Source organism: Heliangelus exortis, chromosome 2 (assembly GCF_036169615.1).
Source record: "Heliangelus exortis chromosome 2, bHelExo1.hap1, whole genome shotgun sequence".
Taxonomy (NCBI): Eukaryota; Metazoa; Chordata; class Aves; order Apodiformes; family Trochilidae; genus Heliangelus; species Heliangelus exortis.
The window spans coordinates 88867530-88886768 of NC_092423.1; the positions used below are offsets into that span (position 1 = coordinate 88867530).

A 19239-nucleotide genomic window follows, 5' to 3' on the forward strand; every position below is an offset into this window, starting at 1 on the left:
TAATCATGCTATTCAGTCAGAATTAGTCTCATGTGACCAAGTTAGCTGCCTCTCTCACACTTTGTAGACGTTAGGAACAATATTGTGATGCTGCCTTTTCTCACCTTACACAGAAGAGAGTAGAGAAAAGTGAATATTCTTTCTTCAAGCGTAGGTTGCAGAAAAGAAGCTTGAAATTAAATCCCAAAGAGAAAGCAGATGTTCAGCCTGGACAACAAAGGGGCTGAAAAGACACAGTTAGAAAATAAGGTGGACAAAAAAGGTGAGAAAAAAAGAAAGGAAGAGGAATTAAAAAGAATAAGTATGAGATGAGGACAGGAAAGCCAAACAAATATCCTGTAAATCTGTATACAAGTCAGACAAGACTTTTCAGAAGGGCAGACAGAACTGACCTATATATTCCTCTTTCTAAATAAGTAATAAGACAAACTACGCTGTCCTAGTTATGAGTTAAAAGTTAACTATGAGAAAAAAACATTTACTGCATTTATCTTCTAAAATTTCATACTATTAGTGATCTACTTTTGACAATGTAAAGTTATCTGCTAGTGACCAAAAACACCATAATGAGTAAATACAGAGAAAATAAACACTAATTCCATCAGCAGTTGTATTTTCTGACTTCAGATAAAGCAATTCAGGTACCAGGCAAGGTTAACAGACAAGGTTACCAGGCACGGTTCCTCTTCTCTTCTGACAAACTACAACAAAACCTAAAGGTGTTTCACTGAAGCCTACCCTAAATATGGTGCCTTTTTCTAAAGCACTGCCATGAAACACAACCTGAAATGTGATTTATTCACAGCCTTCAAAGACCTAGTGGGGGATACAGCCAGGAATTCACTTGTGTTTTTTCTGTTAGTACTCTCTGTCCTGTCCCTGTACTTATGTTAACTGAGTGGAAATTCTTGACTGCAGTTCACAGCTCTGTGCTAATGACACTACAGAACATAAGGGCCACCACAGACAAATGCTACAGAGCTGGCTCTGCTGACACAAACAACAAATTTTGAAGCATCTTCAAAAACAAAGAGTACAAACAAATTTGTTACCCATAAACATATACACTCTTCTAGACAATTAACTCTAACCCCATCCTTTTTAGGCAGCATCCTTTCCTGGTCCAGTCCAGCACAGACCTCAGAGTGTACTTTCTAGCAACTTAAACATCCCTTCCAATATAGAAAATATTTTTATCTCCTTCACTGCTCTTTGAATTCACATACCTGGATCATTCAGCAGCATTATCAGGTCAAAAGCTGTGTACCCATTTTTTGCACGAAGATTGACATCAGCTCCTTGATTTAACAAGTACTTTACAACATCTTTATTTCTTTAGGGGGAAAAAAAAAAGCATTGCTCATGTTAATAACAAAGAAACAAATGAAAAACCCCGTAATACTCCTTTTTCATCCTTTTAAACCATTTCTCCTCAATTAGAGATCAGTTTTACCTTTTCTGTAGCTAAGTCTAAAATTTTTTTCACAAGCTACTCCAAGGCTCCAAAGGATTCCTTTGTCAGTCACTGTTTACTCACTACAAATACACTAATCAACGTGCAAAAAGTCATCCTAAAAGCCCTAATTTGAATAGTCAATTTCATAAACTGACCATCTGGAACTGATTCAGGAATTTGTTGCCAAACACCTTCCCAGTGAAATGTCTAGGGCAATAAAGCAGATGGAAAGACAAAGGTCAATCCAGTAGTCATCACATGCCATCACTAATAGTTCAACACAACTTCATATTCAGAACAGATAAGAATCTGTATGCAGAAAAGCCAAATTGACTGAAGATAATTTATGAAGTCCAAATACTATTTCACTTAATTCGAGATATAAATTACATAGCTGAGAAGGCACATTATTGCTTCCTTCAGGTGTTTAAAATGATAAACAACACAAACACCTTGCAAAAAAAGCTCATAAAAGCTAGTTGCATAACAGGAACTCACCATCCTATTCCCATTAGCCCCTCTTCCCTCTCATACACCTGAATAAATAAACAGGACCAGCCTTGCAAGTAAAAAACAAAGCTGTAATTCAGCCTACAAAATAAGCAAACAGACAACAAAGCTGGGGAAAATATGTTTAATACGATACTTCTCCTGTACTGACCTTGTATAAAACAATATCCAACATGCATTAGCAACACAGAACAAATAGGTTAAGTAGCAATATCTGACTGCAAATTCTAAGCTGACAAATAGATCTCATCCACTCCATTTCTGAATATTACTTCTTACTGTAGTAATGAAGTTTTCACTTCTGAACTAAATCCAGATAAACACAACCCTAAAATGAAGAAGGTTCCTCCTCTCTTCTGACAAAAATTCTGCTTATCCCCAAAAAAAGCTCCTCTGCATACTTTCCTTTACTTTTCTTCCTCAAAACCATATCACTCCCCCATCCTGCTTTCCAGGATATGCCATAGAGCCACATCCTTTAATGCTCCTGGGATGACCTCTGGTCCTTCCACTGAGCTGGTGGTGAGTTTGTTTTACTTATGCATGAGTAATACCAGTGTCTCCAGTAAATTGCCACAACCTCAAACATCTATAAAGACTGATATAGAACAGAGAGGGGAATTTTCATAAAGCAGTTCTCCAGGAAATTGAAAGGACAGTATCTGAATACACAGAGCACTCAGCTGCACTCTGCACACCCACAGACAAGAGGAGTGCCTGAGTAGGGGTGAGGGGATGAGCCAGAAGCTCTGCACATCCCATTCTGCTGGTTGCTTCTACTCTAGCTAGCTGTGTGCTGGTGCAGCTGCTGATAACAAAACTGCCACACCTGAAAAACCCTTCAGGCACTTCTGTGAAATGCCTATCACTACTATCAGTACACACGGGTGAGGACGAAGAGACCTTCTCATGCAGGTCCCAGGAACTACTTCAGAAAATTTTCACAAAGACAAGTTGACCTCCTATTTTTCCCCTCTGTTGTACTTTCATAGCCCAATCAGATCTGTATTTGTACAATAAATGTGAGCACTACCAGGCAGTGAAGTGATTCTTCACCTTCCTAAAGGCAAACTTCTGTGGTCTGACTCTTTAAGTGTCTAAACCCATTTACAATGTAGCTTTAGAGAAAATTACAATTAGCTGTAGTGGGTGCAGTGGGTGCATTTCAGAAAACTCAATGCAAACTAAAGGCTGAAAAGGGGAACATAAGAATGGTTTCAAGACTGGAAAATAAGTCAATCAAAGGGTAACTGCCTTGAAGTTTCACAGCTTGATGTAGGCCTACAGCCCTGGCAGAGGATGATATGGTCTTACAAAACATCAAAGGATGGAAGTTGAAATCTGCACTACAGCTCCTAGAGCCTGCCTGGAGCACCATGTTTCTAGCACTTACTAAGCAAGATTCAAGTTCCCAAATATTCCATTCACTCTGAAATCCAAAAGGCATTCACGTCTGCTCTGAAAAGCTGAGGGCAGTGCAAAGGCTATGGAAACTGAAGCTGAAAGTCTCTCAGTTTCTCACTAAGACCCCTCCCAGAGTCAGTATCAAAAAGTTTTTTTCCATTGGAATGTACAAAGAATGAAACTTCTTCATTGCCAGACCCAAAGAAAGCATGTATCTTACCCATGGTATGTGGCCTGCATTAGTGCTGTCCAGCCATGAACATTATCCTGTTTGTCAATATCAGCATTTTTCTCAACAAGGAGCTGAACAAGGGGCAGCTGTCCTGTTACAGCTGCAATCATTAGTGGAGATGCGCCATCAACATTGGTAATATTGACCTGACCTGGGTCTTCATCAACAATGTCTTTAACCAGCTGAAAATTTCCTGTAAAACAGTGATAAAATTTATTTACATGAGCAGAGACCCTCTCAGCCACTGAACTCATACATACTTTGAGCTGCTGACACTCGTCTATATTTAGTGGAATTAAAACAGAAAAAATGAAAAGTACTAGAGCAACTGCAATGCTAAAAGCTAAATATTGGTAGTGATCACTGGTCTTTTAGTAGATCATTACATATTCCCAGGCTACATAAAACTGTGATGTAAGCATGAGAAATTGCTTTCATTCACTTTTCCTGCCTGTACACTAAGAGTACAATCTCATTAATAGAATGATTTTCTGACATTAACAACTAACATTTTCTGGCATTAACAACAACACTGCTGTATAAACTGCAATGCATTCCATAGGTGAAGATTATGAGTAGGGAGGGAATATTTCCACTGAACTGTAATAACGTGAACTCATGCAAAGAAAACAGGACAAAGATCCCTGTTGCATTTCCATAGACTGAAATGACAGAAAGCAACAACTTCAAAATCAAAAAGAACAGGAACAAAAGCATTCTGAGAGGTGGTGGAGGTCATCCCTTGCCTTAAGCAGACAGAAAATGCCCCGGGTCAGACTGATCCATGAACCCCTCTTACAAATTCTAAAATCTTTTACTGATGCTATTCTATAACCTTCCAAGGAATTAATTTACTCCAGTGCTCAGCTTCCTTTCAGAAACTTTCAGAAAGTTTGGTTCTTTTAAATTCTGCCTCCAATATTTAAACTAAATCTTCAATGCAAGAGTTCACCTGTCCTTGCTCAAGAGCAATGCATTGGAACAGGCTGCCCAGGGAAGTGTCACCATCCCTGGAGGTGTTCAAAAAACACACGGATGTAGCACTTGAGGGTTGGCAATTGAACTGTAAAATCTATCAGATCTGAGGCCTTCCTAGGATGGGGATGCTTACATGTAAAGAGCTGACATTTAGGAGAGAGCTCCCAGTAACTGCCACTTATCACCTCTTTATACTCCACTATTGTGTCTGCACATTTCCAGTTCTGGTAGCCTGAAAAGCCATGAAGTTCCTAAGATATTGATTTACAATGGTCAAATGAAAAGCAACTGTTAAACTGCTGTAATAAAACCAGGATGGCATCTATGTTGAGACCAGGCTTGATCATTCAAAACACACATCTTGACTTTCGAATAGGAATGCAGTAGAAGTTGGAAGTTAACAATTGATTTAAAGATCAACGCTGCTGAAATCCACTTAGACAGTTGAGAAAAAGTTGTATTGAGAAAAGTTGTTGAGAAAAAGCAGTATTCTGCTTCACATAAATCACTCAGTTACAAATAGGATTAATAAAAGATCTAAAATCCAACAGAAACTGTGAAGTGAAAGCTGCTAACTAGGAGCTCTCTTCAGGCTGCAGATCCCTGATGAAAGCAAGAAGGTCAATGACACCAGAGGGTTCATTATGTTACAGTCAGGAGTGGGTACATGGACAAAAAAAGGCTGAAATGAGTGCTCAACCCTAAAGCTCACTTATTCATACTCCAGAGGGACAAAGCCATCTTTCAGTACACTATGTCCATATTTTCTATGTCACAGAAAGCACAGCCAGTAAGGATTATTATTACATCCACTGCACGTGCAAAGCTGTACTATTGATATTTCTTCATTGTCTGGAGCATCTTAGTCCCAGATAAGGGCAGGGTGACCGGAGAAGAAACAAACCTACTAGGTCTCATAAGAAACCTCTCATGACTTTACAGGACATTAAATTTAATCTCACTTAGGAATGACATCTTCCAGTATTTGAAAAAAAAAAAGAAAAAAACAAACAGATTCATCAGGAATTTTTCTTTATCACTGACTGATTTTTTTCTGACTGTCTCTATAGGTAAGCACACTTAGCCTTTTGCCAGCAGTCTATCATATAGCTGAAAACATATTTAAGTAACAAAATACCAATTGTAAGAGCAGTAAGCAGATAAGGTTAAAGTACCGAATCTCTATAACCTGTCAAAGATATTGGAAACAGTGCAGTTTCATGATCTGTGACCAGTCCTGTTTCCCATGCCACAGCCATCAGAAAGGAAGCCTCAAGCCAAATGTATCATTTCAGAACAGTTTCCTATGCTGGCAGACACAGAAGAACAGGTAACCAGTATGTAGCTGCCACAGGTGCAAGCCATCAGAGCCTGGATCAAATTTAAATCAAAAGGATAGCATTGGCTCTTTCTGTTTGCTGTGGAACAGTTCTACCAGCTGTGTGCTCATGAAAGTCACTCTTGTTCATGACAGAACAAGCAAGAGCTGAGACACTTATTTTTTGTTGAAGCAATCTGAAGAGCAATTATAGTGCTCATGTGAGCAGATACCCACGTATTTTTTGCACCAATTAGAAATTTGGTTTTCATACTTCAAGTTTATCAGGAAGGAAAAAAAAATCATGTTAAAGGTAGAATGGTCTTGGAATAACTGAAACTACCAAGTCACGTATTTTGGCATGAAGAGCAAAACCAGAAGTTATAAAGATTGTCTCATATTCAAATGTGAAGAAAAATAAACTACAAAAATAAATGTACTTTTTAAATAAGGAAAAAAGGAAAGGTCTGTAAAACCAGAACACATCTTGGTTTCCCATGTAACAAACATGCTCTGAAGCTTCAGGAATCAGGCATGGTGGAAGAGTTCTGTCAGTACTTACCCATTTTCAAAGCATGAAAGACATCAGGTTGCCTCTTTTCTTTATCTGGAAGTATATAAATATTAGTATTAGCAGTCATTAAAAACGCAAAAATTCTACTAAAATTTTCATAGCAAAAACTATTACAAAAATTTACATAAAGATACTATAAAATATGTTTGGACATAAAATTATTAAGTCCAAAAAAGCACTGATAACCTTTTTATTCCCCTCAGAAATAACAACTCATTTGCATACTTCTCTGTATGCAAAGTTAAAGCTACAAATTATTAAAAAGCACCAGCACTTTTGCTTTTCAACTTCCATTCTCTGTCAGGAATTTGTATTTGGACACTTCTTTGTTTCCTGTCTGGAAGATTAAAGTATCAAGTAAAAAAAAAAAACACAGTATGGCCTGGTTTAATCCTCCATACAACAGAACACACTCAACAGTATTTTGACAGATGACTCAAAAGCAGCTTTACAAGATATCCCATTTTTATTTCCTCTTTGGTATTAACAAGTTTATTTGTGAAGGTCACAAAAATAATACTGATGATTTAACTACATAGCTTGCCATTTGTGCGTGAACAGATATCCTTTAGCTCTCAATTCATCATCCCCATAATAAGAACTGAAATTGTTCCAAATTTTGGTATTTTGAGTGAAGGATCTTTCCTTTGGCACACCTTGCACTCAAGCCAGAAAAAATAAAATCTTCTCCAGCTTCCAAAAGATTACTGAATCTACAGAACCAATGGGCTAAAGGATTTTTGAGGAAAACAAGGAGATGGTGAGAGACTTCCTGAGCCTGATTCTGTCATTTTTATGGTAGTACAGAAAAGGTTCATGTTTATATCTTGAATCCAAAAGAAGGTATTTAAAAATGCTGAACAAATGCAATTGCTGGAAAGCCTCTCAGGAAACAAGAAACTCTTATGATCCTACATTTTCTCTTGGTTCAGAAACTCATAGAATGAGCTGTGTATAAGCTCACCACTGCAAACCAGATTTTAAAAAGCCAAGTTTTTTTCAAAAAGAACAGACTCCATATTTGGCATGTAAAAAGCCTGGAAGAGAGGCAGTCTCAAGGAGCGGGAGATCATGAGGAGATACCAGAAGGAAGAACTGACATTGGCAATCTGAAGAAAGGACAGGGACAACACACAGATAACACCCAGGCCATTTTAGGTAGTTTTGAGTTTGTTACTGAAAACAGGCCTCAGAAGACAGTTGATTCCTTTTAGATGGCAAATTGGCAATGTACTGGAAGACAATTTCCTTTTCTGCTACTTTCCACATGAAATGATCTTTCTTCATCCCAGGATGTACAAGAATCGAGTGCTAGGAGCAGACTGCTTTTGAGCCAGGGTCAAAAACCTGTGCAGAAATTTTTGTGGAGCCTTAACATGTTCACCCCCCCCCCTACCCATAGTTACTACTCTTCTGCTGATAAAACCTCTCCTTCAGCAGAGGTGACAGAAACACTGATTTGGTTCAGCTCAAGTCCACTGTCCTACCTTAAGCAGACTTCTTCAATACTTTAAGCTGTATGACTACAGAAGACATTCAAGACTCATCAGGCCAGCCCTGCCTGCACACAGGTTGTGTAAGTGCAAATGCAAGGTACAAAGCACTGCACCAGTGAACCCCACAGATGTTTGAATACCTGTTCTTCAGAGACTGGTCATGAGCAAATGTTGACAGAAAGCTAGTCCTCCCTGGCAGTGCAGCTGTATGAAAGCCTTAGCTCCAACTTAACCTATGAGTCAACATCTGACTAACACCTTCTCTGAAGCAGGAAGAAATGTCAGATTTTTATCTTTACTTCTTCAAGTAGGGAAGCTTAACCTGCAGGAATGACAGCAAATTTTAATAAAAACTAAGAACCTAGGTGATTTGGGACATGTCCACACTGTAGAGCAATATAGACATAATTGGATAAGATTCAAATGAGCCTCTTTCAGCACTACAAGCAGTAGTGAGCTTGGAGCAGACTACCCTATCCAATGGTTTTCTGATACCACAACTGGATGGGCAGTAGCACCTGGAAAAGGCTCCTTCTAGGGATAGAGATATCCTGAGATTTCATATAAGTACTGCAAAGCTGAAAAATCTAGATGCAGCTTTTCCAAACCCTCTTGTTAAGCACCTCCCAACACGTGTCTGCATCATAAAGCACAAATACCTTGAAAAGTGTCCACTATCAGCCGCATACAGAGTAAGGTTTCAATCTCTGAAATGACTTACTGATGTTCAAATGTCCAACAAAATGTCAGAACCAAACTCTCTGATTTCAGGAACAGATTTAATGCATTTCTGTTAGCATAAACAAACTTTGGAAGAAATAAAAATAAGTAAATCTCCAATGCTTTAAGAAAACTAATATAAGGTATTCATAACATTATTTTATAGGAACAATTAAAAATAAGTTAATTCAGAAAGGTATCTGGGTGAGATACCCACAAAAAGTTAAAAATATTTAAAAACTAAATTAACTTTTCAAGCTGACATGAGACAGCAAATAGGTTTAACCTTTATCTTCAATTAAAAAAAAATCCTAGGAAATTACATATAAAGCAGAATTCAAATGTGCTTGGTAATTTACAGAAACCCTGTAAAATTACTGGTAAGGACACACAATATATTCTGTCCTCTTGGTTGTGTGTGCAGCATTGTATACAGTGGTTAAGACTGAACGAAAAATGTTGGAGTCTTAAGTTTGCTCACACCTTTCTAAGCCTTCAATTCACCTAGTGCAAGATACTGCCTTTCTTCACAAAATCCTGGGTTTCACACATACTTCCATGCTGACTACTACAACCACGTGACCACCGCATATTCTGTAAGTACACAGTCACAAAATGTTTCTTTATCAGTTCTCATCTCATTCAGTGCACTTAAAGAATGCTTTACAGGGCAAAAATAAAAACCATAAAAGCAGCATTTCATGACTTCATTTTAATTTAGCTTTGCAGTGAAATACTGTTATTTTATTTCTAGTTTTGTCCATCCATGAGCAGTGTGTGTGCCTATCCCTGTGTGTGTGCACTAAAAGGCATATTCACATTTGAAGGGAGGAGGTTGCTTATAAATTTTACCAAGTCCTGAAGTTAAGTATTCCTCTGCAAGGGACAGAAAAATAGAGAACACATCAACTTGTTGTTCGTCCACATTAACACTTATTTTTTTAGCACACATGGTCCACTGTCAAAGGACTTTGAGGGTGTTTCATACATTAAGAATAGCAGAGGAAACCCTTAGGTTATTCTTGTCTCGTTTTCTGCACATCAGGGGTCTTGCATGTGACATTCAGTGAAGACAATCCAATGATGAGTTTTAGAAAGGCATTTAACCTTCATTGCAACTGTTAAAAGACTGCACACCTCTACTAAGTCGCTCTAGTTGTATACACTTCATTCCAAAACACCACTTTCCATTCAAATTCTTCTAACTTTAGACTCACCATTTTTTTCTTTTGCTGCCATATAAAAAGGCTGTCTGGTACTATGCTATCTGTCCTTAACGTGGACACTATTAGCTACACTTCCACATGAAACCAGACAGACTGAACTTCTTCTGTCTCCCCTTGCAAAGCATGTGTTCAAGTTTTTATGTATTTTAGGTTTTCTTTGAGTCTGCGATACCCTTTCTTTAATATCCTATTCTGCTGTCACGCCCCTTCTTGAGTGCCATTTCAAATAGGGCCTTGTCATTTTCTTCCTAAAGGAACACCTGGATCATGTGCTTTACAAGCGAAAAACATTTAAAGCATTAAAACATTTCAAAATGTTTTGTACTGTTTTTATTGCAAGGCAGAAATCTTCTCATGCTGACATGGAAGTAATCTGCTGAAGCTGAGCATTCCTGCCTCACCAAAGGTCGGCGTACCTACCCTGCTATTTTCAAAAGTCTAGTTACAAATTATAAAGAAGATCATACATGCAAAATAACCCCTTCAATTTCTAAACAGGCAATCAAAACTTCAAAAAAGCAAAACAAAATACTAACACTCCATACCTGCCTGGGGTCTGATAGTTGTGAGAGATTCCAGGTAGTCCTTCATGTCTTTGTGCTTGAAGCCAACAGAGATTTCAAAAGGTGTTTTATGTAGTACATTCAGGTGATCAGGGTTGGCACCCTTCTCCATGAGCTGCTGTGCCAAGCTCACCTTTCCACTAATAGCTGCCAGCATCAAAGGACTCCAGCCCATAGTCTTCACAGTGTAATTACAATCGGCTCCCCAGTCTAGTAACAGATGTACCACTGCCTCGTGTCCATGCTGAGCAGCTGCCATTAATGGAGTGATATCAGGAAGGTCATCTCTGCTGCTGTTAAGTACACCTGTGCTAAAATGGTCGTAATTATCCACAAAAGCTCCGGATTCCAGCAACAATTTCACCATGCTGACGTGGCCACCTCTGGAGGCCATTGTGAGGACACTGGCTCCTAACTTATTTTGTGCATTGAGATCAGCACCATTTTCCAGCAAGATGTGAGCAACACTTAGATGCCCAAACCTTGGGAGAAACAGATGATGATAAGAATTAACAACTTGGATGGCCAAAGGCTTCTCAAAGAAAACTGATATACACTAAACATGGAGAACTTTGTTACAGTATTGACCTATTGGCTAATACACTATGTGGGATTATGCAGACATCACTGAATGTGACAGGGGTTCCCTTACTGGAGGGAAGAGATACACATTTGAGGACTGTAAATTAATCCATTCCACATGTATCAGTGACCATGCTCATAGAGTAGGGATCTATTTAAGAGGATACTCTGGAAAAAGCAGCAATATGCTAGCCTCATTTTCAACTGTGTGACATCAACACTCAACTCGCATAAACTGTAGAGTCGCTTTTATCTTCTTATTTCCAGACCTGTATAGGATTCAATAATCAAAGTTAGTTTGTTTGCAGATATTTTAATCAAGTACCCTTTTTACTCTTGAATGAGTAAAAACTTCCAAGAATCAATGCAAAAAAAAAAAAAAGAAAACCAAGATCACGTTATGAACTGTATAGCTGATCTTTTGTATTTGCATCATCCCTTGCTTTCCAGTTGTGACCCATCAATGAGCCCCCACAATGGATGAAGGCTCGGCGAAGACAGGCATGTGGCCATAAGGCTCAGAGAATAACATAGCCAGTTGCCACAGCTCTAGTAAAGTTGAATTTCTCTTAACACAAAGGGAACCAGAGGGCTGCCTTTGTTTTAGAGAAATATCTCTATCAGCAGAGTGGGACAACTGGCTGTGTGAATGACCTTCCCTGACACAATCAATATGAAGTAGTATCCTCCTGAGTCAGCCAGAACAGCATGGGGGAAGTATCTACACAGATCTGCTCTATGCAGAGCACCAAAACTGAACAACCAACTAAACAAATTTTGAAGAGAACAAAGGGTTTAAACTGGCTCCAGCCACACATTCCTTCTTGGCAACTGGGGATGCCCAGCATTGTGACAGTGAGAAGCCAAGGTAATGGCTGTTTGTCTTACAGTTCAACTCTATGTTGCACTTGCTGTGTCAGGAATGTGTTGATTTCAGGAGATCGATGTGTCACTAGGCTAAATTAAAATCCTGTGCAACATCAAATATCTTCCAATAAGGAAATTTGGTATTAAAAGCATTAAACCCTCCTCGCGTGGATTATCTAAAAGAACTTGGTGAGAGTATTGAACTCATACCAGTGTTACCAGTCCCCCAGCTGTGATACCACTTCTTTATCAGAAGCTCTGTTAAGTTTGTCAGCAAGCAAAAGACAATCTTGCAAGCCATACACACAACCAGTTAGCTAATAGGTGAAAAAACGGAAACCCTTTACTGTTCCTCAGCTAAGGAATCCCACATTTTAATAAACATAATTCACTGCTAAGCTGTGCACTTCGTGTTCTTGCCACAGATATCATACATTACTATACACTTGTGCAGTGTTTGATACAAACTTTGATCCTGAAAGCAGCCTTTGTACACAGCAGGAAGGCAAATACTAGTTGAGGAAATCCTGAAGAATGCTACTAACCACTAATAACAGACAGGTGAATACAACTCCCTAGTTTCCTTTCAGGAAGTACATAGTTGCAGAATGCAGCCTCCACTACCTGCCTAGTCCCTCTGACCATCCTGGCAGCATTCACTGTGTTACCTTTGTAGAGCCTGCAATCACTGTATACGTGATTAACTTAATGCATATATGCTATCTCCTGTCCAATTTCAACAAGGCTAACCATGGGTGTATATAATGTGAAACCTAGGTTTATACAAACACTATGTTTCCTTTCTGGTTATCCATTAAAAAGATAAAAGAAACATGCCCTTACACTTCATGCTTTCTCCACAGGTTTCAGTGGTAGCTGCAGTACTTTTCAAATGTCAGCAAGTTGGGCCTTTAAAACATTGACTGGGTTACAGGGATTTGAGTTTATTGTTAAAGAATGAGAGTATGGTTTTCATCAAGGGAAAAAAAATCTAAGAATGTTTCTGCTATTTTTTTTTTCTTTTTTTTTTTTTTTTTTTCCAACCTTCATGGAATGACAAAATTGTTGAACCTTGTCTTGTTCTTACTGGGAAACCAGCTGTGTGACTCACTCTTTGGGAACTTTCTATGGGGTTTAATTGAAAAGAGAAATGTTGACTTTGAAAAAGACTAAATTCTTCCAAGTAGCTTAATCTGTTACGAAACCAAAAGAGGGAAGGGGGAAATAAATACCAAAAGAACCAAAAACATTTATCCTTTCAATTAAGCATTTACTTAACAGAGGAAAGCACTGCCCTCCAACCTTGCAAAGCACATCTGTAAACCCTGAGGGTACTTGTATATAGAGAGATAAGCACAAACATAGGCATTAGGAATAGAGGGAACTGCCTGTTACACGGGTTACACGAAGGAAGGAGGGGAGCGGTGTTTTCATCTTCAGGTTACCTCTGACTGTGATTCTGCGGCACTGGGGCTTTACCCAAGGCACCGCATGCACAGCTTCCATCACCACACCCTTAACACTGAATGAGATCGCCTAAAGCCCCAGCGTGATACCTATCCAAATTTAAATTCGACAACCCCTCGTCACCCACCCCCAGTGTAGGTAACAGGTGACCACTGGGGTCCCCCGGGGTCACAAGCGCAGACGACCGACCGCGGCCTACAACATGGCGCGTTCCCCCCCGATCTCACACACGCTGACCCCTAGGATTCTCCCCCAGCGCTCCCGAGCTCCCTCCCCCGGCCTGGGGAGCGGGTTCTTGAAGGAGAAAGAACCGAGAGCCAGCGGCGGCCCCGGGGCGGGGAAGGGAGCGAGCCTCGGCGGCCCTCCCATCCCCGCCCCGGGGCCAACGCCGGTACGGTCGCCGCCCCGCCGCTGAGTAGGCCGGTGCCCCGCAGCGAGGCGGGATGGCGGCCGGAGACAACCCCTCCTCCCCCTTCCCTGACCCCAGCCCCTACCTGGCCGCTTGCATGAGGGGGCTCCATCCGTAATGGTTCCTGCTCTGTACCGAGGCCCCCTTCCGCAGCAGGAATCGCACCAACTGCTCGTGGCCCCCCGCCGCAGCGAACTGTAGACCCGTGTTGCCGGCCTCGTCGGTGCAGTCCACGGGCACGGCGGGGGCCGAAGGGGCGGACCCTTCACCGCGGGGCTCCACCGCCTCCTCGGTACCCCCGCAGGAGGATGGGGCCGCCGGGTCGGCGGGGCCGCCGCCGGGCAGCCCTAAGAGGCGCCGGGCGGTCTCGCAGTCGCCCTGTTCGCAGGCGCGGAGGAAGAGCTGGACCTGGGGAGGCACTCCGCATTCCCCCATGGGCAGCGCCGGCGAGCCCCGAGCGGCTCGGCCGCTCGCAATCGCCCCCGCCGGCGGCAGCCTCCGGGAAGGCAGAGGGGAGGAGGGGACTCGGCTGGCGGGAGGAGGCCGGCGCAGGGCGGCCGCAGCGCCCCGGCCGCTTTCGCACGGCAGGGAGGGGAAGCCGGCTTGGGCCGCACGCTGAGCTCCTCAGAACCAGCAAGGGGCTTCTCTGCCTGGACCTCCCCTGCCTTCAGTGTCTGTCCCGATGGTGTCACCCCTTCTCGCTCCAAACAGCGCCTGGGTCCCCCAGGTGTTTTGTGTCATCCGCTCGCATCTGGGCTGCTGCCGTTCTCCATGCCGGGTTCCTGCTACCACTACTGACTCCGACGCAGTGAAGCGTCTCCACCAAACATGTTTTTCTGACCCGGGGTCACCTTCTGCCCCCTTAGGTGTGGAGCTTATTTGCTCTCACCCGGCCCAGCAATCCTTTTTTCGTGCTTGACGAATTGTTTTCTACAGCCTGGAGCGGTCATTCTGACAGCCCCACCTCCATTTACATGATATTTCAGCCTTTACTTGCACCTTCCTACTTTGTTTTTCTTTTAGCTGAAAACCAGTCTCTTCCTTCACTGAAATACAAGATTTACAATTGGGTCACTCCCCAAAACCACAATTTCCTCCCTTCTGATAGTGACAATCAGACTTTTGTTTTGAAGAGTTTGAGCATAAAAATTGTGATTTCTTGTGGCATTTTTAAGTATCTTCTCTCTAGCTTGAGCCTCACAGATAACGAAATCTTTTCCAGATTATACTGATGTCTAAAGTAAGAAAAACAAAACAAAACAGGAAAGCACCAATAAAATAACTCTTGCACTGCAGTTCACCACTCACTTAAGGATATTGTGTCATGTCCCTGTTGGTTTGGGCAAGTCATTCTGTAAGATTTCAGAGCTTGGAAGAAAGGAATGGCAAGAGTGATTAATGCAATACATTATTCATGATTCAAGAAAACTGTGTCATTCTTACCATATCAAAGTGCGTGCCTGCATACAGTCAAATTAGTGACAGAATCATTCCAGTTTATCTGTGAGATAAGCTACTTGATCATACAAATTTGTTATGTAGCTGATGATTACGCTATCAAATTCTACTAATGGTTTGAAACTCTAGACTAAGATACCATCAATGTGATTAGGAACCTAACAACATAAGGTGAAACACTTTAAGAAACTTAAGTAAGCAATAGGAAATGTATATCGGGGTTTGCAATATGTTACCATCAGCTCTTACTAACTTCAGCCTGCAACCTAGGCATTTATATATATACGATCACTCAGTGATTTATGTCACTGATGCAGAATCAAAATATCATGAGGCAAGGGAAAAATAATGAGCTCTCTTTTAGCTCTCTGGAAAATATAGGTCCTGATTTCTTCACCCATGAAAGAACGACCTAAGCCTTTCAAACTGTTGATTAGGTAAGCGGATGGACAAAGCTTAGGCTGGAAGAGGATACAGGAGAAAACAAAATCAAGACCATTAAATGCAGGTTCTGCACTAGTTGTTTGGAAAGTTTGTACAAACTTCATCTGGTCAGTGAAAAATGCGTTGCTTTTGACAAGAAATGCCTTCATGTCACCAGTATGCTAATTTGTATAGGTCAGTGTTGGATTGCTCTCTGATAAAAGTGATTTTAAAATAACAAAGAAAAACCTGATGAATGAAAGAAATTACTTCAGACTAAAGGAAGCACAAAGAACAGGACAGGCCTATCAAAAAAAATCAAAGCGCATAACGGATATGGAAAGAGCAAACATGAGGCCAACATTTGAGAAAGTTTTCTAACAGAAGGCTCCACTGCAAAGTATTTTAAAACTCCAGCAGGGAGATAAGTGGGACAGTATAAGCCTTATGGAAGCTACTCATAATACACAGTGACATAAAGGAGATAAACCTAGAGCCATCATTCTGCAAGAGACAGACCTCATCATTTGCAAAACAAAGGCTAGAAAACTATTAGGGTATGTAATGTACCTGTGGAGCTTTTAAAGTAAATATGACATGGCAAATGCACAGGGATGTAGAACTACAAATTGGTCAGGTAACATGACAAAAGATTCTGTTGCTCTTAGAGTAGCAATAGGATATAATACCTTTGGACATATTGTCATACCATCACACAAAAGCAATTTTCTACCTCATCTATAATTCAGAATCACATAATATTGAAGACGATAAAATTACCATCATAAAAAATATCTCTGAAAGGGAGAAATGCAAGTAGTCAAGCAATTAGCTGACTCAGCCATAATCTTAATTATGAAAGTCTGGGGATGATGGCATCGCAAATCCTCATAGAAGATGGCAATATTTTCACAGCAATTCAAGGAGTAAAAGGCTTATTTTCTACTGTAAAACCTTGCAGATGTGAATCACAAGGAATGCATACTTCTGCAAAACAAAACAAATCAAACCTGAAAGTTTTAGCATATGCTTATTGTTAAGACTCTTACCTCCATCTTAAAGAAAAAATATAGACATATATATGAGACATACCATGAGAGAAAAGAAGGTGTTTCTCCTGTATCATTACTCATACATTAACTGAATAGGATGACTAAGATCAATTCACTACATAATATGTCCTTAAGTTCTTGCTTCAGGATTTTAATTCTGTCATATATAGCAGGTCTCCACTTTGTCTACTATATCCCGCTGCTATAACTTAATGAAATTACTTCATTTAAATGTTTCCAAATATGCCATAATTTTGACTGAACTTTCATAAATTGTTTGCAGCTCAGTATTTCAGCTCACTGTATCAGCACAAGACTGCATGGAAAATCAGTCAGATTTACAATATAGTAGGCCTTCAAGAGCCTTCTCAGCAACGTGTCTGTCATACCATATTCCATGCAGAGAATTGCAGTTTTTGACATCTAAGCTTGCTAGTCATGGCTTCCTTTACATACAATATCTCTTCTACTGCTGATACATGCTATTTAGCTAAAGAGAGCATCTGTGTATCAACCAAAGAAATCTATAGCAAGCAATATGGTTTATCTTGATTTCAGTAAAGCATTTGACACCGTCTCTCACAGCATCCTTGTAGATAAGTTGATCAAGTATGGGTTTGGTGATCAGGTAGTGAGGTGGATCAGGAACTGGTTGAAAGGAAGGAGTCAGAGAGTTGTAGTCAATGGGGCAGAATCTGGTTGGAGGTGTGTGACCAGTGGAGTCCCTCAGGGGTCGGTACTGGGACCGGTGTTGTTCAATATATTCATCAACGACTTGGATGAGGGTATAGAATGTACCCTCAGCAAGTTTGCTGATGACACTAAGCTGGGAGGAGTGGCTGACACACCAGAAGGCTGTGCTGCCATTCAGAGAGACTTAGACAGGCTGGAGAGTTGGGCAGGGAGGAACAAGATGAAATTCAACAAGGGGAAGTGTAGAGTTTTGCATTTGGGGAAGAACAACACGATGTCCCAGTATAGGTTGGGGGCTGACCTGCTGGAGAGCAGTGAAGGTGAAAGAGACCTGGGGGTCCTGGTAGACAAGAGGATGACCATGAGCCAGCAATGTGCCCTTGTGGCCAAGAAGGCCAATGGCATCCTGGGGTGCATTAGAAAGGGTGTGGTTAGTAGGTCAAGAGAGGTTCTCCTCCCCCTCTATTCTGCATTGGTGAGGCCGCACCTGGAGTATTGTGTCCAGTTCTGGGCCCCTCAGTTCAAGAAGGACAGGGAAGTGCTTGAAAGAGTCCAGCGCAGAGCTACTAAGATGATAAAGGGAGTGGAGCATCTCCCTTATGAGGAAAGGCTGAGGGAGCTGGGTCTCTTTAGTTTGGAGAAAAGGAGACTGAGGGGTGACCTCATCAATGTTTTCAAATATGTAAGGGGTGAGTGTCAGGGAGATGGAGTTAGGCTTTTCTCTATGGTGACGAGTGATAGGACAAGGGGTAATGGGTGTAAGTTGGAGCATAGGAGGTTCAAGTTGAATATCAGAAAGAATTTTTTTACTGTAAGGGTGACGGAGCACTGGAACAGGCTGCCCAGGGGGGTTGTGGAGTCTCCTTCACTGGAGACATTCAAAACCCGCCTGGACACGTTCCTAGGCGATGTACTCTAGGGGGCCCTGCTCTGGCAGGGGGGGTTGGACTAGATGATCTTTCGAGGTCCCTTCCAACCCCTAGGATTCTATGATAATATATATATATAAAATATGCAATAATATATATAGTATATATCAATATATACCAATGGATGCCTTTGGCATGCACATCCTTACTACCTTTAAGTTATCCTGGTTTGCACATGACCCTTTGATCAAGATACTTTGTATGTGTGTCCATATGCATATAGCCATATATATACACATGTACATACATGGACTACAGGTATCTGCAAACCAATACAAATTAGGTCTTGCCCAAGTAGCATCCACTGAATGCTGCTTATTTTTATAGGCTTGTCAGTATGAGAATTACACAGCATTCATCAGTCTTATAGAAGATCCCGGAAATAGCTGGCAGTTTCTATCTCACTCATCAAGTCTGTGTTTTAATCTGTTTTATTTTTAGGACTCTGTACCTACTGTTCTTCCTCTCATCTAAGCTCCTGGTACACTCTCCCTTTGCACCATGTACCCAACTTCACTCTTGATCCAAAGTCTGCCCCATAAAACAGGGTTCCCACTGAAGCACTAGGGACCTGCACACTCAGCCTTTGGTGCAGACCTGCAGCTGGGAAGAAGTGGGGGCTCAGCACATTTCACATTTTGCCTGCACTATGCACCATGCCACTGCCTCAAATAACAGCACTTTCCATACAAACATGTTAATAAAAAAAATTTAAATCCTTGGCACTGGTTGAACAGTGGGACGAATAATAATAATTTTAAAATACAGGTGCATGCTTGCTGATAAAGCAGACAAGGTAAGGGTTGAGGGGGGCTCTTTCTTTGCAAGGCAATGCTGTTCTGGTTAAAGAAATAGGGAACGACCACCCATAGATCCAAAGCT

General features: G+C 41.1%; 1 protein-coding gene across 1 annotated transcript in view; it reads right to left on the minus strand.

The window, feature by feature from the left end:
- Positions 1–14409, minus strand: part of ANKS6 (ankyrin repeat and sterile alpha motif domain containing 6) — a 35355-nt gene extending 20946 nt beyond the window's left edge. The window contains exons 1-5 of the mRNA XM_071736900.1: positions 13888–14409; positions 10460–10959; positions 6461–6505; positions 3591–3795; positions 1227–1333 (exon numbers count right to left, since the gene is read on the minus strand). Of these exons, the coding sequence (XP_071593001.1) occupies positions 1227–1333; positions 3591–3795; positions 6461–6505; positions 10460–10959; positions 13888–14237 (1207 nt within the window). The 5' untranslated portion in view covers positions 14238–14409. The remainder of the gene's footprint in view (positions 1–1226; positions 1334–3590; positions 3796–6460; positions 6506–10459; positions 10960–13887) is intronic.
- Between the last annotated feature and the right edge of the window lie 4830 nt (positions 14410–19239).